Source organism: Macaca fascicularis, chromosome 4 (assembly GCF_037993035.2).
Source record: "Macaca fascicularis isolate 582-1 chromosome 4, T2T-MFA8v1.1".
Taxonomy (NCBI): domain Eukaryota; kingdom Metazoa; phylum Chordata; class Mammalia; order Primates; family Cercopithecidae; genus Macaca; species Macaca fascicularis.
In genome coordinates, this window is record NC_088378.1 from 148,372,342 (window position 1) to 148,397,460 (window position 25,119).

A 25,119-nucleotide genomic window follows, 5' to 3' on the forward strand; every position below is an offset into this window, starting at 1 on the left:
TTGGAAAATATCAAATACTGAATCAAAGACATGTCTGAAAATCAACAAAACCAAAAGTTGTTTCTGGGACAGATCAGCGAAATTGATAAATCTTTAGCTAGATTGACTAAGAAAAAATAGAGAAGACTCATATTACTAAAATTCGGAATGAAATAAGGCACATTACTATGGACTTTATAGAAATAAAAACGGCTGGGTGCAGTGGCTCACGCCTGTAATCCCAACACTTTGGGAAGCCAAGGCAGGCAGATCACTTGAACCCAGGAGTTCGAGACCAATCTGGGCAATGGCGAAACCCTATCTCCACAAAAAACTAGCTAGGTGGACAGGCGCGGTGGCTCATGCCTGTAATCCCAGCACTGCAGCACTTTGGGAGGCCGAGGTGGGCAGATTACTTGAGGTCAGGAGTTCAAGACCAGCCTGGCCAATATGGCGAAATGCTGTCTCAACTGAAAATACAAACATTAGCCAGGCATGGTGGCAGGTGCCTGTAATTCCAGCTACTCAGGAAGCTGAGGCAGGAGAATTGCTTGAACCTGGGAGGCATAGGTTGCAGTGAGCTGAGATTGCTCCATTGCACTCCAGCCTGGGTGACAGAGCAAGACTCCATCTCAAAAAAAAAAAAAAAAAGCCAGGTGTGGTGGCACATGCCTGTGATCCCCAGCTACCCAGAAGACTGAGGTGAGAGGATCACCTGGGAGGTTGAGGCTGCTGTGAGCCATGTTCACACCATTGCATTCCAATGTGGGCCGTCTCCAAAAAAGGTGGGTGAAGAAGGATTATAAGAGAATACTATGGATCATTGTATGTCAACAAATTAGATAATGTAGATGAAATGGACAAATTCCTAGACAAACATAAATTATAAAAACTCAATTGAGAAAAACTTAAAAATCTAAATAGACCTATAACAAAGAGATTGAATTAGTAATGTTAAAACTTTCCACAAAACTCAAGACCAGATGGCTTCACTGGTTAATTCTGCAAAATATTTAAAAAATTAGCAGTCCTTCACAAACTTCCAAAAAATAGAAGAGGAGTGAACATCTCCCAACTCATTCAGTGAAACCAGTTTTACCTTGACACTAAAATCAGACAAAGACATCACAAGAAATGAGAACTACAGACCAATATCTCTTGTAAATATAGAAGCAAAACTCTACAACAAAATACTATCAAACTGAATCCAGCAACTTATTACAAGGTTTATAGACCATAACCAAGTGGGATTTATCCCAGGAATGCAAGTGTGGTTCAACATATAAAAATCAGTAAATGTATAATAAACCACATTAATAGGATAAAGGACAAAACTGCAGAATCATCTCAATAGGCACAGAAAAAGCATTTGACAAAATCCAACACCCTTTCATGATAAAATATTTGCTGTGGGTTGAATTATATCCACCCCCCACTCCCCACCAAAATATAGTCAAGCCCTAAGCTCTGGTACCTATGAATGTGACCTTACTTAGAAATAGGGTCATTACAGATATAATTAGTTAAGAAGTTATACTGGAGTAGGGTGGGCTCTTAAACCAATATGACCGGTGTTCTTCTAAGAAAAGAACAAGAGACACAGAGAGAGGCACACAGGAAGAACACCATGTAACGACTGAGGCAGGCACTGGAGTGATTCCTCCACAAGCCAAGGAATACCAAGGATTTCCGGCAGCACCAGAGCTAACAGAACACTTTGATTTTGGACTTCTAGCCTCCAGAACTGTGAGAAGAGGTTTCTGTTGTTTTAAGCCGTTTCATGGGATGTGTTTTACAGCAACCCTAGGAGATGAATACAGATTGGAGTAGCTATTTCTCCAAAGAAGATATACAGATGGACAATAAGCACATGATAAGGTGCTCACTATTAGCCACCAGGGAAATGCCAACCAAAACCACATTGAGATACCACTTCACACCTGCTAGGATGGCTAGAATCCAAGACAGACCATAGCAAGTGTTGATGAGCCTGTGGAGAAACTGGAACGCTTATACATTGCTGATGGGGATGTAAAATGGTACAGCCACGGTGGGATACAGTTTGGCAGTTCGTCAATATGCTAAGCATACAGCTACCATATAACCCACTAATTTCACTCCTAGGTATATACTCAATAAAAATGAAAAACTTGTGTCTACATAGAAACTTGTATATGAATGTTCATAGCATGAATTCATAATAACCAAAATGTGGAAGCAACTCAAATGTCCACCAACTGATGGGTGGATACAAAATATGATATATTCATACAACAGAATATCATTTGGCAATAAAAAGGAATGAAGTATTGATGTGTGCTACAATGTGGATGGACTTTGAAAACATGATGCTAAGTGAAAGAAACCATACACAGAAGGTCACATATTGTATGATTCCATCTACCTGAAGTGTTGAGAAGAGGCAAATCCATAGAGACCAAAAGCAGATTAGTGGTTGCCAGGGACTGTGGGGAGGAGGTGCTAATGAGTGTGGATTGTCCCTCTGGGGTGATGAAGATGTTTTGAAATTAGATAGTGGTGATGGTTGTGCAACTTTGTGAATATACTAACAGCCATTCAATTTACACTTTAGAAGGATGAATTTTATGATATGTAAATTATATCTCAATCAAAAAAGGCAGAAAGAAAGACATGTCTGCAAGTTATTTTGTGTATATTTGTCTTTTTGCACACACATATATATATTGCTTCCTTTTTTTTAACTTACTCTTATGGATTTATTGCAAAGAATATATTAAAGGATACAAATGAACAGCCAGATGAAAAGGTACATAGGGCAAAATCTAGAAGGGTCCTGCATACAGGAGCTTCCATCCCCATGGAGTTTGGGATGTAACACTTCATACATCCCAGCACATAGATGCATTCTTGTTCACTAACCTGATAGCTCTCCAGACCCACTTGGTTAGGATTTTCAAAAACTGATACATAATTTACACGTTGCTTCTTTTATCTAAAGATCTGTCTGTCTTTGATCAGCTGTACGTTGAGACTGAAGAGGCTTTGTGAATAGAAACAGATCAATTCTTTGGCTTACAGATATGCCCCGTCCTTGGCAAGCCACAGAACTGTGGCCGTCTACCTCCCCAGTTGCACAGGTCAGATGCTGTGGTGGGCGTGTCATGTCAGTCACCGTCTGACCACGTGGCTGTCCTCTCTCATTGTCTCCTCTGCAGCACTGTGATTGTGTTTTATGTACAGAGCGGGCCGCCTTTCAAGGTTCTCAAAGCTGCTGAAGTGGCCCGAAATCTGCACACGCGACTCTCAAAGGAGAAGGCTGACTTCTTGCTTTTCAAGGTCTTGAGGGTTGATACAGCAGGTAGGTCCCCTATGGAATATTCTAAAACAATCAGACTTGCCAATCATGGATAAGTGTGACAAACACAGAAGAGGAGTGACATGTGAACATTTTCACTTTAGCATCCAGGTACTTGTTTTGCATTTATTTCTCCAATAGGGTTTCCTGCAACATACATTTGCCAACTACTCTTGGTCTTGGAAGAAAAATGGAGAGCAATAATAATTATGGGTCAAGGTTATGCTCACAAGATAATGGCCATTGGCAGAAAGAACAATGTTAAAGACAAATAAGTGTTACTGGCTACAAAAGCTATGTTTATATAGTTTATTTCACTTGGACATCATGGAAAGACATAATGCCTTAGGCTGTGATGATAATGTCATGTAGCTCCTTGAAAATATAAGACAGCTCACAAATGCCTTCTCCAGGTGTACCTCTTTTCTTAACTCCTTGCTCGCCTCCCCTTCCAGGGCACCTAAATGATTCATAGTCCCATTGCTTCTGTCTTCATTTCATGAGTAACATGAATCTCTTGTTATGTTGAAGTAGTTATTTCAGTAGACTCCAGGGAAATGAGAGTTACAAGGGACATGATAATGTTTGGGCAGTCAAATTTAATTTGTTTCAGATATATATATATATATATATATATATATGTATATATATATATATATATATAATCTGCCTACAATTGACTTTCTCAATTATAATGTGGAGTAACTTAATTTTTAATTACTCCTTTTTTCTTTTTTTGGTATTTTTAGTAGAGATGGGGTCTCGCCATGTTGGCCAGGCTGGTCTCAAACTCCTGGCCTCAAATGATCCGCCCACCTCAGCTTCCCAAAGTGCTGGAATTACAGGCATGAGCCACCATGCCCAGCCAATAACTCCTTTTTTTTCTAGTTACAAAAATAATATTTATTTATTGTACAAAATTTAGAATATCCAGAGAGGCACAAAGAATAAAATAATTCTCTAAATTCTAGGTCCAAAATTCTCACCATCCAAAGATAATTTTTGTTAATACTCTTGATACATGTTTTTCCAGTTCCCCTATCTCTGCAATCAGGATGACATGATATATATTTTTAATGTGATTTTCCACTTCAAATCGTATTATGAGCCAGGAACAGTAGCACATTCCTGTAATCCCAGCTACTCCAGATGCTGAGGAGGGAGGATGTCTTGAGGCTAAGAGTTTGAGACCAGCCTCAGCAACACAGCAACAAGACCTTGTCTCTTAAAAAAAATTATATTATGATTATGTTCCCCAATCCTTTAAAATTTCTCTTCAATAAAATTTTTATGGCCACATAGTATTCTACCCTGGATATGCACCATAATTATGTAACCAGTTTCTTATTCATGGATTTTAGGGTTGGTTTTAAAAATAATGCTACAATGTAGATAAATCTTTGGGCATGTCCTCAATGATTGCCACTGGACTGCAGATAAATCTTTAGAATTATTTTCTTAGGCCAGACAGTGTTATGTTTTTGCTACTTTTTTGAGTCTTGCTCTGTTGCCCAGGCTGTAGTGCAGTGGTGTGATCTTGGTTCACTGCAACCTCTGCCTCCTGGGTTCAAGTGATTCTCGTGCCTCAGCCTCCCAAGTAGCTGGCATTACGGGTGCACACCATCACGCCCAGCTAATTTATGATAATCTGTTGTATTTTCAGTAGAGATGGGGTTTCACTATGTTGGCCAGGCTGGTCTCAAACTCCTGGCCTCAAGTGATCCACTCGCCTTGGCTTCCCAAAGTGCTGGGATTGCAGGCGTGAGCCACCACACCCAGCCAGTAATCTTTTTCTTTTTCTTTTTTTTGAGACGGAGTCTCGCTCTGTCACCCAGGCTGGAGTGCAGTGGTGCGATCTCAGCTCACTGCAAGCTCTGCCTCCCCGGTTCATGCCATTCTCCTGCCTCAGCCTCCTGAGTAGCTGAAACTACAGGTGCCCGCCACCACACCCGGTTCATTTTTTGTATTTTTTAGTAGAGACGGGGTTTCACCGTGTTAGTCAGGATGGTCTCGATCTCCTGACCTTGTGACCTGCCCACCTTGGCCTCCCAATATTTTTAAGGCTTTTGCAGCGTGGTGTGGACTGGCTTTTTCTGCCATTTGCTCTCTGATGAGATTGTCAGTGATGAGAGACTATCTCCAGAACCCCTGTCCATACTGTAAGAGGCTCTTAATTCAACAAGATGCTTTTATTTGGGACCTATGCTACTGAAGATACAAAAGAAGCTGGATCCAGGGATTCCCTTTTCCGCATGCTGACCTCAGCCCTACACACCTCTTTGCAGGTTGCCTTCTGAAATGTTCTGGCCACGGCCACTGTGACCCCCTCACGAAACGCTGCATTTGCTCTCAGCTATGGATGGAGAACCTCATACAGCGTTATATCTGGGATGGAGAGAGCAACTGTGGTGAGTTCTGGCATAGAGGAGGCTTTGGGTGAGGCGCTTTAAGGCAGCTCATTCTCAGTTATCAGAAATATCTGCCCAATATTTGAGACCAACCTGGGCAACATGGTGAGACTTCACCTTTACAAAAAATAACAAAATAAGCCAGGCATGGTGATACACGCCTGTAGTCTCTGCTACTCAGGAGGCTGAGGTGGGAGGATTGCTTGAGAGGAGATCCAAACCAGCCTGGACAATATAGTGTGACCCTGTCTTAAAAAATTAACTGGGTGTGGTTGCGTGTGCCTGTGGTCCTAGCTACTCAGGAGGATGAGGTGGGAAAATTGCTTGAGCCCAGGAAGTCGAGCCTGCAGTGAGTGGACAGAGTGAGACCCTGTCTCAAAAAAAAAAATGGAAGAAAGGAAGAAGGGAGGGGAGAGGAAGGGAAGGGAGGGGAGAGGAGGGGAAGGGAGAGGAGAGGAGGGGAAGGGAGGGGAGAGGAGGGAAAGGGAGGGGAGAGGAGGGGAAGGGAGGGGAGAGGAGGGGAAGGGAGGGGAGAGGAGGGGAAGGTAAGGGAGGGGAGGGAAGTGAGGGAAAGAGGGAAAGAAAAGAAAAGAGAGAAAAAAAGAACTATCTGTCCAGCTTTGCAGTTATAAACATTCGGTTCTTTTGCCACCTGAAGCCAAGTGAACCAGCTCACTTGGTAGTGAGTTAATACCCTTCTTACAATCTACTTTTTGGGGTGTGTTTAGGCTTTTACATAAAACTTCCTGATGAGAAAATCCCCTTTGGCAGAGCAGAATTGGCTCACTATTGCTGACATTTCTAAGAAAGAATTGCTTGGGCCATGGGCTGCAGTTCCAGGTTACACCTGCCTTGGCTTAGGCTCAGTGTGATTTTCTGGTGAAGTGGCCCCTGGTGTGGATCTTCTAGAATCAGGTAAAGAAGAGAATTTGGCCCACTCTTCCAGCTGTTCACACAGGCAGGCACCAAAAACTGGAGCCACAGCAGAGCAAGCTGGCGCCCCTGAGGTCCCTTCTGAGGAGAAAACTGTATTTTAATGGCAGTCTACTAAGTAAATTTGTTGTTTGGGGAACCAGATGGACATAATTGGCACCGAAGATAGTAAGAGCTGACTGCCAAAGTATATTCCCATTTAATACTATAAAAAAATCAGAAAATAGCCAGCCCTTGGATCATTATTCCAATGAAATTATATAACATTTAATAAAGTTAAACTTTTTTTTTTTTTTTTTTTGAGATGGAGTCTTGCTCTGTCACCCAGGCTGGAGTACAGTAGCACAATCTCAGCTCACTGCAGCCTCTACCTCCTGAGTTCAAGCAATTCTCCTGCCTCAGCCTCCCAAGTAGCTGGTATTACAGGTGTGTGCCATCATGTCCAGCTAATTTTTATATTTTTAGTAGACACGGGGTTTTGCCATGTTGGTCAGGCTGGCCTCAAACTCCTGACCTCAAGTCATCTGCCCGTCTCGGCCTCCCAAAGTGTTGGGATTACAGGCGTGAGCCATTGCACCCAGCCTAATAGAGTTAAACTTTGCTCCCTAGTAGACTTAACCTGGGCTTCTCTGTCTCTGAATTACCGTTGAACGCTTTTCACATTAGATTTCTGTAAGGATGTGGACGGAACGAGGGTCAAGTAGTTTCCGAATTGCTCTCTGGCTGTGAAAAATGTCTTCATGCCATAAACAGATATACAGATGTTTTATTAAAACCAAGCCGGAACTTTCAGGGGTGGGGGTTGTGGTTTTTGGCATTCTGGAATGAATATTTTGATGTGGTATACATGTGTGTTTATATAAGAGGCATTACTACTACGTAATTGACTAATTTTATTTATTTCTGATTATTCTGTTCCCAAGTTAGCATGAAATATGTACTCCGTGAAGTCCTGAAACCCAGTAGATAAAAACAGGGCAGTTTTAGGTTGTTCTCGATTTATCTGTATTTTACCTTGCTCTGCTCTGCTACTAGCCTGATGAGATGTTATCAACTCCACAGGTGGCCTTTACTTGTAGGGATTTAGAAATATTTGTTATGAGTCATCAAAATAAAGTTGTTCTACAAATAGTCTATAACTGTGTCCACTTTGGTTTTCTTGTGTTTCAGAGTGGAGTATATTCTATGTGACAGTGTTGGGTTTTACTCTTACTGTGCTAACAGGAGGTTTCACTTGGCTTTGCATCTGCTGCTGCAAAAGGTACATAGAGTGCTTATTCACGTGAAATAGAGACCCTATACTAGGTGTGTTTTGACAGCTTAGGAATTGTTTACTTGGGCTTGGTAAACTGCTAAACTGTTTATTATTATAATGCACTTTCTGCCACAAAGCATAAGTGCCTAAATAAATGGAATATTAGAGGCAGCATTTTCTCACTGAAGCTCTTGTGTTTTCTAGGAGGGTCAACGATTCTATATCATATCTAATGTTATTCTCTATCGGTCTTACATTATATTCACTAGAGCAGTACTGTTTTCTCACTCAACCACAATCAATACAGAAGACTTCTGTGACCAGTGTTTGGGAGTTTCTCTGCACACACCATTCAAGCAACAGTTTTGCAGTGGACACCAGCTGGGTGTCCTCCAATTCAGTTTTGATGCTGTCTACCTGGAGATAGCGTCACATCCCACGGTTAATTAAGGACTCAGTCCCCAAGACTGCCCCCCACCCCATTCAGATGCCAGTTGCATACCCCAGGTTGTTTTACCTGGGCTTCTGACTGACTATAAATTGGGTCCCTCAGTTCCCTCTTTGGGATCAGTTATTTTGCTAGGATGGCTCAAAGAACTCAAGGAAACACATTGGTTATTTATTACAAAGGATATTACAAGGGATACAGATGAAGAGATGCATAGGGTGAGGTATGGGGAAGGGGCCTAGAGCTTCCATGTGCTCTCTGGGCATGCCACTGTCTGGGGACCTCCACGTGTTTGGCTGTCCAGAGGCTCTCTGAACCCTGTCGTCTTGGGCCTTTTATGAAGACTTCATTGGATATTTATAGAAAAGTAGTTGGACAAAAAGGGTATGGTGTGATACTAACAGGCTGTGGGGAAGCCCAGCAAGGGCTGTCCAGATTCTTCTCGGCCTCTCTGTAAAGCACTCCATCCTCCTGGGTAGGAGGCAGAACTCTTTCTGAAATGAGCATTTTATGACCTGTAATCAGACAAAGTAGGTCAGAGAATGTCTTTACAGCCGGCTCCGAGACAGAAAGGCAGGGGAAGGTTCTTGCTTTGGAGAGAATAAAGAGCAGGTGAAAGGAAGGCAGGAGAAGGTCAGAGAGAGGGACATTCTGTTTTCTGAGGCCTAAAGTGCCCCAGCATTGTAACAAGGGCCGTGGGAGTTATTAGCCAGGAACCGTGATGAAAACATGCATACAGATGTGTATATATATATATATATATGTCTCACAAGTAGCTAAGTGGCCTTACAGGTCTCAGTAGAGGAAGGAGTTCTGGAAGTATACTGTTCCAAATGGTAGATTTTGATTATTTTCATTATGTAAAGCAATAATCTAATCCACCTGAATTGTTTTAAATAAATTTGAAACTGTAAGTGAGGCAATAACACCGCCAAAGAGAACTTTTGCTTTAGGTGTTTCCTTTTTCCATGGAGCTGACCTCTGAGAAGTCTCAAGCAACCTCATTGGCCAAACCTTCCAGAACCCCATGCTCAACCCTCTGTCCTGGAAGGGAGCATCAGGCCCACTCTTTCATGTGAAACACTGTAACTGCTCTCAAAAGGTGTGATTTTTAAAAAACGTATATTTTAATCTGGGCGAGGTGGCTCACGCCTGTAACCTCAGCACTTTGGGAGGCCAAGGTGGGTGGATCACTTGAGGTCAGGAGTTTGAGACCAACCTGGCCAACATGGAGAAACCTTGTCTCTACTAAGAATACAAAATTAGCCAGGCGTGGTGGCGCATGCCTGTAATCCCAGCTACCTGAGACAGGAGAATCGATTGAACCTGGAAGGCAGAGGTTGCAGTGAGCTGAGATCGCACCATTGCACTCCAGCCTGGGTGACAAAAGCAAAACTCCATCTAAAAAAAAAACTATATTTTAATAGTTATTTTTCAGAAATCACTTATAGATTATTTTAGTTTTGTGATTACGTTCCCAAAATTGACTGGTGAAAGGGAGCCAGGTGCAGGCACTTAGAGGCCTAAATCCCGTTAAGTTTTCCCAGAGCCATATGTGACCCTACTGTGCATGGCATTAAACATCTTCAGCTTTGTGACATGTCTATCAAGTAGAAGATGATGATGCTAGTAGTGATAACTGTGAACATGTATGAAGTATTTGCCATTGTGATTATTGGCTAAGTGCTTTGTATGTATTATCTTATTTAGTCCTCTCATCAACCATGTGAGACAGGGACTATTCTTACTCCCATTTTACAAGTGAGGACATGGAGGCACAAAAGTCTCAAATAATTTTCTCTAAATCACCAGCTAGTAAGTGCTAAATTGAGAGCCATGCTTCTGATCATCATGCTCTCAGAAAATTGCTTTTATACTGTGAAATTACTGTTTTGTTCTCTACATGCCTTCACGTGGTCTGGGTGTGTATTTCCAAATAATCTCTGTACACAGGATGAGGCACATGGGACCAGCCTAATGTTCATGTGTTGAGGGGAAAAAAAAAGAAAAAGATGGGGAGCAGCTGTTGCTAATTAATTGTGGGAATATATTATAATTTTTGCTATTTTTTTCTGATTGCTAGTTCATGACACCTTTTCATTACTGTAGCGTTGGACATTGCAGGGTGGTATAGGTTCAGGGGAACATTTGCTCGTCCAGGCTCTTCTGAATAAGGAATTACTCATGAAGAACAGCTCCCTGGGCCAACACACAGGTGTTGAGAATTGCACTGAAGGTCCCTGGCACTGCAGCCTGAGGCTTAGCTGAGACCTGTCGATAGGTGGGCAAGAGTGATGGGGCTGTTTATACCCCGAAATGGGTTTCTCCAAGATGCATAATGCCCCTCTGCGCTCTGACCTGGCCTTGCGTATGTTTCTTTAATAAAAGATGCCAACTATCACATCACAAAGGCAAAATGTTTCCTTTAGTGTCTTTACTGTGCGTTAAATCCTAGATCTCAGTTACCTTTCTAAAGATCTGAGTTGAGTTTTCATTGTTCCTTTCAGACAAAAAAGGACTAAAATCAGGAAAAAAACAAAGTACACCATCCTGGATAACATGGATGAACAGGAAAGAATGGAACTGAGGCCCAAATATGGTAAGACAGTCTCCAGAATGACTGCCTGGCACCTTTCCTTGATTTACCCTAGGTATGCCTGAGGGCTAACTTGGATCCAGGGAGAACGATCCGCTGGAGTCAGCACTTTAATTGGGAAGGAAGAGTGAGGGTGGGATTCTGTGATGACAAACAACCTTCAGGCCGGGCACGGTGGCTCACGCCTGTAATCCCAGCACTTTGAGAGGCCGAGGCAGATGGATCGCCTGAGCTCAGTAGTTCGAGACCACCCTGGGCAACATGGTGAAACCATCTCTACTGAAAAAATACCGAAAAAAAAAAAAAAAGCCAGGCGTGGTGGTGTGCGCCTGTAGTCCCAGCTCTTCGGGAGGCTGAGGCAGAAGAATAGCTTGAGGCTGGGAGGTGGAGGTTACGGTGAGCTGAGATTGCACCTCTGCACTCCAGCTTGGGCTACAGACTGAGACTCTGTCTCAAGAAAGAAAAAGAAAAATAACCTTCATCAATCCTGAGGATGTGCTAATGCGGGGGTGGGGGCAGGAGGCAGTAGGTTCATTACAAATTTAATGAAATTTTGGCATGATGCTTTGAGGCATTAATGGTTGAGGGATATGAAATGTTATCAGCTGGGCACCTACCAATGACCACAGGGCAAAGACTGCTTTTTAACCAGAGGTGTCCCCAGCATCTGCTTTTTTTCCTACTCCTGGTTGGAGGGTGGGGGGCAGTTGAAGATACTCCCTCAGCTCAGCTCTGAATGCTGTTCCCTTCAGGTCTGCTAGGACAGAAATGCAGCAAGAGGACATTTGGACTTTAAAGCCTAACATTTTTCAGCAGCTGTATTATCTAATTAGCCATTGATATAGATGGACACAAAGGCTTTACAGAAAATTGACTTTCTTCACAAAGCGTATTGATCCCTATGCTTAGGAGCACCACTTGCCCACCTCGGTTAACTTTTTCATTCTCGTTTATTAACTGTTGCATACTTAGTAAAACTTCTCTGGCCCTCTGAGGCTGCTAAACACCGATTCTATAGGTTTTCCATAATTCTGGGCTTATGACTAAGTTAATTTTTATGGAAGATATAATCTTTTTCAGAGTTATGAGGTGCAAAACATTGTTCACAGTGAGTGTTGAATGCCTACCCTGTGCACAGGCACTGGGTTAGGCCCTGGAGACTGGGAGAGGAGGAAGCACAGAGCCTGCCTTTACAGGAGCTCGCAGCCTGTGGGAGGATAATTATACTGGAGCGCAAGGAGTTCTACCAATGCATGGATGACGCCGGGTAGGAACACTCAGGTCCGAATGACTGATCGTGTACAGAGAGTGTAGCTAACAGGGCTTTGGCAGGAAGAGCCTCACAGGAAGAACAAATAGTAGCATACATTGAGTGCTCACCATCTGCATTGCATATCAGAAGTATTATGGTGACTTTTACCTAAGAGCTCAGTGTGCTTTAGGTTGCATTATATCACCCACCTTTGTCTTAAAATACACTCATCCTTCTGACATTCCCGTTTCTATTCATAGAACCCCCATTCTCATTGCCCCAGTTTGAAACCTCAGTCGCTGGTGCTCCACACACACTGCCCCCCATTCCAGACACCCGCACCTTGTAGACTCTTGTCCTCTTTCCTCATCATTATTATCACCACCCCAGTTCAGGTCCTTACTGTTTCACCTGTGAACTAATAGTAATAATAATAATAAACAGGTATTTAATGTCAAATATATACTAAACACATCTGAAGTACTTTACCCATTGAATTCTAATCCTACCCATAGCTGTATGAGGTATGTGCAATGATTATCCCCATTTTACACAAGAGGAAACTGAGGCAAAGGAAAGTTTAGCAACTTGCCCAAGTAACATAGCTGGTGAGTGCTGAAGGTGGGGTGTAGGCCGGGCTCTTCCTCTACATTGCACTGCCTCTGCCTTGGTCCGTTTGGGCTGCTCTAACAAAATGCTGCAGACAAGGAGGTTTATGAACAACAGATACTTATTACCCACAGTTCTGGAGGCTGGGAAGGTGAATTCAGCATCTGGGCAGGGCTACTTCCTCATAGTTGGTGCCTCCTCACTGCGTCCTCACATGGTGTAAAGGGCAAGGCAGCCTCTGATGCTTCTTTTTTTTTTTTTTTTTTTTTTTTTTGAGACACAGTCTCGCTCTATCCCCCAGACTGGAATGCAGTGGCACAATCTCAGCTCACTGCAACCTATGCCTCACAGGTTCAAGCAATTCTCATGCCTCAGCCTCCCAAGTAGCTGGGATTACAGGCACCTGCCACCATGCCCAGCTAATCTTTTTTGTATTTTTAGTAGAGACAGGGTTTCTTCATGTCGGCCAGGCTGGTCTCAAACTCCTGACCTCAAGTGATCCACCCGCCTCGGCTTCTCAAAGTGCTGAGATTACAAGTGTGGGCCACCGCGCCTGGCCTCTGGTGCCTCTTTTGTGTGAGCACTAATCCCATTCGATCACCACCCAAAGGCCTCACCTCTTGGTACCACCATTTAGGCGTTAGATTTCAACGCATGAATTTGTGGGGGTGCAAACATTCAGACCACAGCAGCCTCTATGTCTACTGTCCAGCTTCCATCCTGCATGCTGTGGTTTTATTAATATCTCAGAACAACATTTTAATAGTGTCATTTCTCTGCTTACAGGATAAAATCCAAACTTCATGGTTTACTTTGTATTCATGTGCTTTTCTGTGAGGTTCCTGCCTCTCTCCAGCCTCTCCTTCATTATTTCCTACATGAATCATTTGCTCCAAACAAACTAGTTTTTTTCTAAATATCCCTGGATGCTTCTGCGTACTCCATGCCCTTCCACTGTCCTCCTGTCTAAATTCTCTTCTTCAGATCTCACTGATAGAGACAGGAGACAGCCAAGGGTCCCTGGTGAAACCGCACCTCCAAGCCTAAAACAGCCTGAAGGCTGAAAAACCGGACTGCTGGTCCCCGATGAAGGCCCTGCCCTTTCCCAGCTGATTCTCTCTAAATAATGTCCACCTGCACACTGGGGAAAGGGGGTGGAGCCACAGGAGGTTCACGTCATTTGCAGTGGGGAGGAGCCTGGCCTCTGCAGTTCCTGTGTGGTAACTTGGGATTCAGTCTGTGAGGCAGGAGGTTGTTGGCATGACCCCCTCTCTATTTGCTGAGAGTTTTTGTTTCCTTTTTACCCAATAAATTCAATTTTTTTCACCCTTCTGTGTGTCCGCGAGCCTAATCCTTCCTGCTAGTGTGACAAGAGCCTGGTTTTATCCGAACTAAGGAGAAAGTTCTACAACATCACCCTACGGGAAACATCACTGAAGCAACCCCAGCCATAAGTACATGTGCTTATTTCCTAATTCATATACAATTTAAAAAATATCTTACCTGTTATGCGCCATCTTTTCATGAGTCTATGCCTTTTCTTTTTTTTTTTTTTTTCCTGAGACAGGGTCTTGCTCTGTTACCCAGGCTAGAGCATAGCAACACGATCATATACCCTCGAACTCCTGGCCTCAAGTGATCCTCCCACCTCAGCCTCCCAAAGGGCTGGGATTATAGGCATGAGCCACCAGGCCCAGCCAAGTCTATGTCTTAAACCCCTAGCTAGACACCATAAATCCTTTGAGAGTAGGAATTGAATCTTATACCTGTTCTGTCTCTTAGGTTGACCCCCTGAAATCAAATATTCTACCAAAATTATATTAACCAAATGGTAAAATCACAGAAGCTTTCATTTGTTGGATGCTTACAATGTACTAATGGCTGGGCCAAGAGAGCATTACATGCACGATTTCACTTAATCCTCACCATAAACTCATGGGGTAGATGCTTTATCTTCCAATTGAATAGAGGAGGAGACTGAAAGCTCAGAGAGGTTAGGTATCTTGCCCAGGGTCAAGCAACTGGCGAGCGTCAAAGCTGGGGCAGAAGCTCAGGTGAGGCATCAAAGCCCCTGCAATTACTTGCTGGGAAACCCAAACCGCCTGCTGTTTTGAGTGATTGCTTTCAAGGTGCGGAGAGCACCACTCCGTGCTCATCACAGGACCTGCAACCAGAACGACTGACAGCTGGAAGCAAATCATGGCATTTCTCCTCAGATGCTTCTGTGCTTCTCTCTAGGTATCAAGCACCGAAGCACAGAGCACAACTCCAGCCTGATGGTATCCGAATCTGAGTTTGACAGCGACCAGGACACAATCTTCAGCCGAGAAAAGATGGAGAGAGGGAATCCAAAGGTTTCCATGAATGGTTCCATCAGAAATGGAGCTTCCTTCAGTTATTGCTCAAAGGACAGATAATGGCGCAGTCCATTGTAAAGTGGAAGGACCCCATAGGAATCCTTGAATCCAGGACCAGTCAGTGGGAGTTACAGCACAAAACCCACTCTTTTAGAATAGTTCATTGACCTCCTTCCCCAGTGGGCTAGATGTGTATCCCCACGTACTAAAAGACCGGTTTTTGAAGGCACAAAACAAAACAAAAACGTTGCTCTTTTAACCGAGATGCTTGCTAATAGAGATAAAGGCTGGGTGAAATTGTAAGGTACATACTTAAAAGAGTTTTGTGTTTTTGTAGCTGGCACAATCTCATGTTAAAGATGAAAAACTATTTCTATCCGTAGAACCTTAGAGAAGGTGAATTAAATAAGGATTTAAAGAGGGATGGTTTCTCTCTTAGCCACTGTGATTGCCTCTAAGGAACAGCATTCTAAACATGGTTTATCTTGTAGCACCTGCAGTCAGATGGCTGTGTATGTTATAATAGCTTATCTAAGAGGCACAGGTCATCTTCTGTGGAGGGACGGAGAGTCTTGCGTGTAGCAAGTTTTCTGTGCTGACGGCAACACTCACACAGTGCAAAGCCCTCCTGGTTTTCAATTCTGTGCTGTGTCAATGGCAGTTTTCAGCTCTCTCAAGAGAGCAGCTGTTGGCCATTCAAGAGCTAAGGAAGAATCATATTCTAAGGACTGAGGCAATAGAAAGGGGAGGAGGAGCTTAATGCCGTGTAGGTTGAAGGTAGCATTGTAACATTATCTTTAAGAAAAACTACAGTGACTCCTCTGGGTGTTGTTTAGCAGTCTTGTTCTCTAATGTAAACTGAGCCCCAGTTTACATTAAATGCAATAGAAGTGATTAATTCATTAAACGTTTATTATGTTCTGTAGGCTGTGCATTTGGACTGCCATAGATAGGACAATTGTGTATATATTCCAAAACTCTAAAATACAGTCAGTCTTAACTTGGATGGCGTGGTTATGATACTCTGGTCCCCGACAGGTACTTTCCAAAATAACTTGACATAGGTGTATTCACTTCCTATGTTTAAAAATACATTTAAGTTTTTCTACCGAATAAATCTTATTTCAAACATGAAAGACAATTAAAACATTCCCACCCACAAAGCAGTACTCCAGAGCAATTAACTGGAGTTAATTGCAGCCTGCTACGTTGACTGGTTCAGGGTACTTCCCCATCCACCCTTGGTCCCGAGGCTGGTGGCCTTGGTGGCGCCCTTGGCATTCTTTGTGGGAAGATTAGAATGAGAGATAGAACCAGTGTTGTGGTACCAAGTGTAACCACACCTAAACAATATCCTGTTGCACAACGCTTTTGTAACACATGGGAAAACTAGGATTGCATTGCTGATTAAGAAGCAAGGTATTTCAACCACCAGGGCAGGAGTGCCAGAGAAAATCTTCCCCATGGGCTCCTAAAAAAAATTCAGCTTTTAGGTGCTTTTGTCATCTCCTGGAGTATTCATCCTCATGGGACCATCTTATTTTTACTTATTGTAATTTACTGCGGAAAGGCAGAACTAAAAAGTGTGTCATTTTATTTTTAAAATAATTGCTTATGCCTACACTTTCTGTATAACTAGCCAATTCAAAACTGTCTATAGTGTTAGAAGGAAAATGTGATTTTTTTTTTTTAACCAGTATTGAGCTTCATAAGCCTAGAATCTGCCTTATCAAGTGACCAGGGTTATGGTTTTTTGCATGCAAATGTGAATGTCTGGCATAGGGGACAGCAGCCCAAATGTGAAGTCATTGGGCATAATGAGGAAGAAGGGAGTGAACATTTACCACTTTATGTACATAACATATGCATTTTACATACTCAGTTGATCCTTATAATCAACCTTGAAGAGGAGATATTATTATTCTTATATTGCAGATAGCCCTCTGAAGGCCCAGAGAGGTTAAGTAGCTTGCCAGAGGTCACGGCCAAGATGTAGTGGATCTAAGCACTGAAAGCAAATTTTTAAAACTGTAGTGTTCTGCTTTCCACTACACAAAGAACTCCTGCCTTGATGGATAGAGGGCAAATTCTGGTGGAACTTTTGGGCCACCTGAAAGTTCTCTTCCCAGGACTAAGAGGAATTCCTTTTAATGGGTCCAGAGAGCCAAGGACAGAGGGAGAGATGGCCTGTACAGTCTCCTGTGGATCACACCCTCCCTCTAAGTTTGCAATGGACTTCTCCTGCCCCTCCTCCTCTTCTGTCCTTGGCCATCTCAGCCTGGCCTCTCTGATCCTTCCATCACAGAAGGATCTTGAATCTCTGAGAAATCAAACAGCACAGTAATGATCGGAAAGTGGGTCCTATCTTGTTACCCCATTTCTCATCAGAACAAAGCACGAGATGGAATGACCAGCCAGCGTTCTTCATGGTGGACTGCTTATCATTGAGGGTCTTTGGGAGATAAAGCCCCCTAAGAGCTTTGGACAGAGAAAAACAGACCCTAGAATATGGGAGTGGGTGTTTGTAGGGCTTACAGGATAACAGACATTTGAGTCGCTGGTTTACATTCCATGAAGGAGGATTCATACCCATGGCATTACAGGGCTAAGCATGTGTATGACTAAAGAACTATCTGAAAAACATGCAGCGAGGTAAGAAAATGTACCACTCAACAAGCCAGTGATGCCACGCTTTGTGCACCGGGAGGAGAGTGACTACCATTGTTTTTGTGTGACAAAGCTATCATGGATTGTTTGAATCTTGGTTTTATTGCTTAAAATGTATTATTTTTCCCTATGTGTTGACAAGGTATTTCTAATATCACACTATTAAATATATACACTAATCTAAATAAAGGTGTCTGTATTTTCTGTAATGCTTATTTTTAGGGGGAAATTTGTTTTCTTTATGTTTGGGTGTAGAGGGATTTCCCTTGAGTATGGGTCAGCAAACTGTGGCCTGCAGCCTGTGTGTGCATGCCCCATGAGCTGAAAAGCGGGTCTCATGTTTTCAAATGGTTAAAAATAAAAAAAAAATTGAAACATGTGAACTATATGAAATTCAGATTTGTGTTCATAAATAAAGTTTTATTGGAACATATCCACATTCACTCATTTATGTATTATCTATGGCTGTTCTTACGTTACCTGCAAAGCCTACACTATTTACTATCTGGCCCTTTACAGAAAGAAAAAAATTTGCAGAAGGCTGGACTAACATGCCCTGCTCCTTCCCTGTGGAAAGACAAGTGTTTGGGAAGAACTGAGCATGCTCAGTCAGCTCGCCTTCCTCTGCGTGGGTGGTTCTCTGCTATTAACAGGCAGTCTGTCCCTAGTGCCAGAAGGCCTGCAGTGTGGTGGGGTGATTAGATTCTGGAGAGAGTATACTTAAGGCTACATCCTCTAATCTAGCTCTTACCAGTAATAAAGCCATTTTTAAAATGAGGGCCGGGTGTGGTGGCTCATGCCTGTAATCCCAGCACTTTGGAAGGCCAAGGCGGGTAGATCACTTGAGTCCAGGAGTTCGAGACCAGTCTAGGCAACATAGCCAAATCCTGTCTCAAAACACACACACACACACAAATTTAGCCGGTCATTGTGACACATGCCTGTAGTTCCAGCTACTCAGGAGACTGAGGTGGGAGGATTGCTTGAGCCCTGGGTATGGAGGTTGCAGTGAGCAGAGATTGGGCCACTGCACTCCAGCCTAGGTCACAGAACAAGGCTGTCTCAGAAAAAAAAAGAAAAAAAGGCAGATTGAGGTATAATTTACTTACAGCAAACTGCACATAGTACAATTTGATGCTTTGATGTGCACATCTGTGAAACCATGACCACAATCAGGCTGTTGAACAAACATAATTACCCATAAAAGTTTCCTCGTGGCTCTTTGTAATCCCCCTCTCCCCTGGTAATCACTAGAGATAAGCTTGAATTTTCTGGAGTTTCATATACAGTAGTACTGTATGGAGATTTCCCCTCAAACAAGAAGTAGTTCCTTCCTTTCCAGGCTGTTTTCACTCACTCCATTAGCAACTGTGAACAGAAGTTCTCTGAAAAGGAATTTGAAGGAAAGAGACTTTATTGCTGTGAACAGCTTCCAAATCACAGAGATACGGCCTTCTGTGTAAAACAAAGATGTGTTTCAAAAAACAAAGCAAGGGTTCTGGATTTATAGCAACATTCCAGCCAGGTTTCCAATCAGGTTCACATGTAAAGGAAGGATTGAAACTTGCTTAGTTCTGATTGGTCAGTGTAGCTGAGTTCTGGTTGGTTGATACAGAGGATGCCTGGTTGGTTGATACATCTAGGCCCTGATTGGTTAAGGCAGGTGAGCGCTGATTGATTGGTTCAGGTGAGCTCTGGAGTCCCCAGATTGAACAAAGGTGTGGGTTTTTTGGGGAACTCAGAACACGTATGTGACATCTAATTAGCAAATGCTCACTTAGGTGTTTTTTGTTTGTTTGAGACAGGGTCTTGCTCTGCCCAGGCTGGAGTGCAGTGGCACCATCATGGCTCACTGCAGCATGGACCTCCCAGGCTCAAGTGATCCTCCTGCCTCTCAGCTTCGTGAGTAGTTGGGACTTCAGGTGTGGGCTAATTTTTGTAGAGATGTGGAGGGGGGGTGGGGGGGCCGGTGTCTCACTATGCTGTCCAGGCTGGTCTCAAACTCCTGGGCTCAAGTGATCCACCTGCCTCTGCCTCCCAAAGTGCTGGGATTACTGGTGTGAGCTACAGTGCCAGGTCCCACTTAGGTCTATTTTAAATTTAGGCCCAGTTAACCACTGGGGATTCATCTTAAAGGATTGGCTCTTTCAAGTTCATGTTTGTTCACATAATTTTACTGAGATAAATGCTTGTTGAGGTATGAGAATGGGAATAGTGGTATTGTAGTTAAACTAATTAAGTGGCTCCTGGATCATCTTCAATCCTGTAAGAGTTCTGTATTAGTTTACTGAAAGCGCAAATACGAGGCTAAGGAACAAAATCGTTATAATTTCGACAATGATGACTTTCCATTACTGAAACTAAAGGAATATTTATTTATTTATTTAGAGACAGTCTTGCTCTGTTACCCAGGCTGGAGTGCAGTGGTGCAATCTTATTTACTGCAACCTCCGCCTCCTGGGTTCAAGTGATTCTTGTGCCTTAGCCTCCTGAGTAGCTGGGATTACAGATGTGTGTGTCACTACATTCGGCTACTTTTTGTATTTTTAGTGGCAACAGGGTTTCGCCATGTTGGCAAGGCTAGTCTCGAACTCCTGGCTTCAAAGGACCCACCCGCCTCAGCCTCCCAAAATGTTGGGACTACAGGCATAAGCCACCAATGACTGGCTAGAAAATAAAGGATTTTTTAAAAATATTTTTTCAGTGTTGTGAGCTAGATTATTTTATTTCTTGTTTTGTTTTGTTTTGAGATGGAGCCTCACTCTGTTGCCCAGGCTGGAGTTTAGTGGTGTGATCTCAGCTCACTACAACCTCTGCTCCCCAGTTCAAGTGATTCTCCTGCCTCAGCTTCCCAGGTAGCTGGGATTATGGACGTCCACCACCACGCCGGGCTAATTTTTGTATTTTTAGTAGAGACAGAGTTTCACCATATTGGCCAGGCTTGTCTTGAACTCCTGACCTCAAATGATTCACCGGCCTCGGCCTCCCGAAGTGCTGGGATTACAGGCGTGAGCCACTGCACCCGGCCAACTAAATTAATTGTATTACTTCAAAATTCATGGGTTGAAGCTCTAACCCCCAGTACCTCAGATGTATTTGGGGATAGAGCCTTTAAAGGGGTGATTAAGTTAAAATGAGTAAAATGAGGTCATTAAGGTGGGTCTTAATCCAATTGACTGGTTTTCTTATTAGAAGAGATTAGGACCTGCAGAGAGACATCCGGGGCACACAGGCACAGAGGAAAGATCATGGGAGGACATGGCAAGAAGGCGGCCATCTACAAGCCAAGATGAGAGGCATCAGGAGAAAACAAACCTGCTGACACCTTGATTTCGGTCTTCTAGCATCCAGAACGCTGAGAAAAATACATTTCTGTTGCTTAAGCCACCCAGTCTGGTATTCTGTTACAGCAACACTAGCAAACTAGTATACAGAGGTAACTTAATCAGCCTAAGATTTAGCATAAAACTCTTATTTTAAAGGTTCCCAAAGTGAAGTATTATCCTATTGATCTTAGAGGAAAAATGAGATGTTTCCCAACATTCAATCCTCAAGAGAGACCTACAGCCTCAGTGACTTCACTGAAAAACAGTCATTCCAGAAGGGGCCACAAGCAGGGGCTGGTAGTATTTCATTGCTCTGAGTGCTCGTTACATAGTGTGTTGTTTCTGGGGATTCACTGAGCGATTCACTTATTCAATTATGTATCCTCTTTTTTTTTTTTTTTTGCATGTATATTATAGTGAAATGATAGTTTAAAAAAGCTACCAATCTTGCCAAGTTACCTTCAAAGTCAGTTATGAAGAGGTACTGCCAGGGATTTCCTAGGTACAGATGAAACAGTTCTGTATCTTGATTCAGGTGGTGCCTACACAAATCTAACTATTGATGTGATCAAATTAGGTAGAGCAATACAAACACTCACATACAAATGAGTGCACATAAAAATGAGTGAAACTGGAATCAGGCCTGGATTAAGTTTTGCACTGGTATCAGTTTCCTGGTTTTGATATTATATTACATAGGTAATAAGCGAACCACTGGGTGACTTATGCATTGTCTTTGCAACTTCTTATGAATTTATAATTATTTCAAAATTAAAAGATGTTCAGAAGGCAGGCCAGATCCACGTGATCAACAGTGAAATAAGCATTTCCATTAAAATCAGGAACAAAGTTAAGAAAGGAAAAAAAAAAAAGAAACAAAGTCACCATTTTTCCAACTAATTGGTCCCTAGAGCTGCTCTTTCTGAGTTGATAAGTGAGCAGCAAAGCTTCCTTTATTTGAAGCCTACATGGAGAGTATTATCACCTCTGTCCTCCTAAAGGTGATGAACCCAGAGTTACAGGACTGAGACTTTATTGCAGCAGGAAGAGAGCACATAGGCTTATATGGTCATGCCTGGCATAGCGACGTTTCTGTCAATGATGGACTGTATATATGATTTATGGACCCATGAGATAATGGAGCTGAAAAGTTCCTGTCACCTAGTGATGCTGTAGCCATCAAAAAGTCCAATGCAGCCCAATGCATTACTCACGTTTGTGGTGATGCTGGTGTAAACAAACCTGCATTCTCAATTGTATAACAGTATAGCACATACAATTACATACAGTATATAATACTTAATAAGTGACTATGCTACTGGTTTATGTATTTATTATATTGTACTTTTCATTGTTACTTTACAGTGTACTCCTTCTACTTAAGAACAGTTTATTGTAAAACAGTATGTGGCTGGGTGCAGTAGCCCACTCCTATAATCCCAGCACTTTGGGAGGCTGAGGCTGGAGGATTGCCTGAGACCAGGAGTTTGAGACCAGCCTAGACAACACGGTAAGACCCCATCTCTATAAAAAACATGTTTAAAAGTTAGCTGGGTGAGGTGGCGAATGCCTGTAGTCTCTGCTACTCAAGAGGCTGGGGTAGGAGGATCTCCTGAGCCCAGGAGGTCAAGGCTACAGTGAGCCCTGATGGTGCCGGTGCACTCCAGCCTAGATGACAGAGTGAGACCCTGTCTCAAAAACAAAACCAAACAAACAAAATACTGGGTTATACCAGCAGTATAAACCTGTCTTATTTACTGTGCCTCTTGATCGCATTATTTCCTCTTGTGCTTCAGTTAATCTTGTGTTGCTTTGTTCGTCACAGTCCCTGAGCATACAAAATCCATGGCTATTGTTGCTGGTAAGAGGCCAGCCACATCAAGTGACTGATCTTGAAACAAGAAATTAAGGACTACCAACCAATGGATCAAGGAGTTATAGCAGCTTTTGAGGCCCACTGCCAGATGAGAAGAAGCTTTGCTCAGGTTATTATTGCAACAAAGGAAGACACAGAAAAGACGCTGATACAATTCTGAAAGGATTACATCTATGACTCCATCAGGACCCTTGCTTGGGCTTGGGGTGATGTTACCAAGGAATGTATAAATGACATCTGGAAGAAGACACTCAAGAGGCTCATCCGTGACTTCAAAGGATTTGCCAAGGACAAGGAGGTTGCAAAAATCAACAAGGCTGTGGTTGAGACAGCAAACAATTTTAACCTGGGGGTGGAAGAGGACGACATTGAGGAGCTCCTACGGGTGGTTCCTGAGGAACTGACTAATGAGGAGTTGTTGGAACTGGAACAGGAACACATACCTGAGGAAGAGGCAAGGAAGAAAAAACTGCAGGAGAAGAAAAAGAATCGCCATGAAAATGCACAGTGAAGAGTTGAGAAGTTTTTGCAGACCTCAGTAAGTGCCTTAAAAATTTTGAAAACATGGGCCCCTCAACACCAAAAGGGTTTCATTAACAGAGACGAATGTTCTTTGTGCATTATCTGCTTACAAGCAAATCTATGATGAAAAAGGAAAGCAAGCCAACTACCATGGACATATTTCTGATGCATGACAACTCATAAGAACCTCAGGTAGGTCCTTCAGGAAGTGTTCCAGAAGAAGATTCCTAGCGCCTTGTTATCCTAGCTCCATGCATTTTTTTTTTTTTTTTTTTTTTTTTTTGAGTCAGGGTCTCACCTTGTCACCCAGGCTGGAGTGCAGTGGTGCAGTCACGGCTCACTGCAGCCTTGACTTCCCGGGCTCAAGTGATCCTCCCGCCTCAGCCTCCTGAGTAGGTGAGACGACAGGTATGTGCCACCATACCTGGCTAATTTTTGTATTTTTTGTAGAGACAGGGTTTCACCATGTTGCCCAGGCTGGTCTTTTTTTTTTTTTTTTTTTTTTTGGAGATGGAGTCTCGCTCTGTCGCCCAGGCTGGAGTGCAGTGGCCGGATCTCAGCTCACTGCAAGCTCCGCCTCCCGGGTTTTGCGCCATTCTCCTGCCTCAGCCTCCCGAGTAGCTGGGACTACAGGCGCCCGCCACCTCGCCCGGCTAGTTTTTTTTTGTATTTTTTTAGTAGAGACGGGGTTTCACCGTGTTAGCCAGGATGGTCTCGATCTCCTGACCTCGTGATCCGCCCGTCTCGGCCTCCCAAAGTGCTGGGATTACAGGCTTGAGCCACCGCGCTCGGCCCAGGCTGGTCTTAAATTCCTGGGCTCAAGCGATCTGCCTGCCCCAGACTCCTGAAATGCTGGGATTACAGCTGTGAGCCACTGGGCCCAGCTGTCCCTGCGTGTTATTGCCCCTGAAGACCTTCCAGCAGGGCAAGATGAGGAGGTGGGAGACAGAAACATCCATGAATCTGACCCTTTGTAGGCCTAGGCTAATGTGTGTAATTGTGTCTTAGTTTTTAACAAAAAAGTTTAAAAAAATTTTAAAATACAAAGAAGTTTGTGGAACAAGGATATAAAGAAAGAATATATTTTTATACAGTTCTGCAATTAGTTTGTGCTTTAAGCTAAGTGTGATCAAAAAAGAGTCAAAAAGTTAAAAATTTTTAAAAATTTATATAGTAAAAAGTTATAGTAAGCTAAGGGTAATTTATTATTGAAGAAAGAAAAATATTATTTAATAAATTTAGTGTAGCCTAAGTGTAGAGTGTTTGTAAAGTCTATAGTAGTGTGCAGGGTATGTCCTAGGGCTTCACATTCACTCACCACTCACTCACTGACTCAGCTTCCAGTTCTGCAAGCTGCATTCATGGTAAGTGCCTTATACAAGTGTAGTTTTTATATCTTTTATACTCGATTTTTACTGTACCTTTTTAATGTTTATATACATAAATACTTGCCATTGTCTTACAACTGCCTACAGTATTCAATACAGTAACGTGCTGTGCAAGTCTGTAACCCTAGGAGCAACAGGCTAGACCATATAGCCTAGCTGTGTAGGA

General features: G+C 43.0%; 1 protein-coding gene across 17 annotated transcripts in view; it reads left to right on the plus strand.

Moving 5' to 3' along the window:
* KIAA0319 (KIAA0319 ortholog) overlaps positions 1-18,274 on the plus strand; it is a 106,134-nt gene extending 87,860 nt beyond the window's left edge. For 12 of the 17 annotated variants that reach the window (XR_012434166.1, XM_005553906.5, XM_074038782.1 and 9 more), the window contains 5 exons: positions 3,177-3,319; positions 5,602-5,724; positions 7,828-7,918; positions 10,868-10,959; positions 15,056-18,274. Coding sequence is in view for 16 of the 17 variants with exons in the window: in XM_005553906.5 (XP_005553963.3) it covers positions 3,177-3,319; positions 5,602-5,724; positions 7,828-7,918; positions 10,868-10,959; positions 15,056-15,234 (628 nt within the window). In the remaining variant the exon portion in view is untranslated. Of the gene's footprint in view, positions 1-3,176; positions 3,320-5,601; positions 5,725-7,827; positions 7,919-10,867; positions 10,960-13,801; positions 14,150-15,055 lie in introns of those variants that run through there. The other 5 variants (XM_074038777.1, XM_065544358.2, XM_074038778.1 and 2 more) reach the window with 3 other exon arrangements.
* The last annotated feature ends 6,845 nt before the right edge of the window (positions 18,275-25,119 follow it).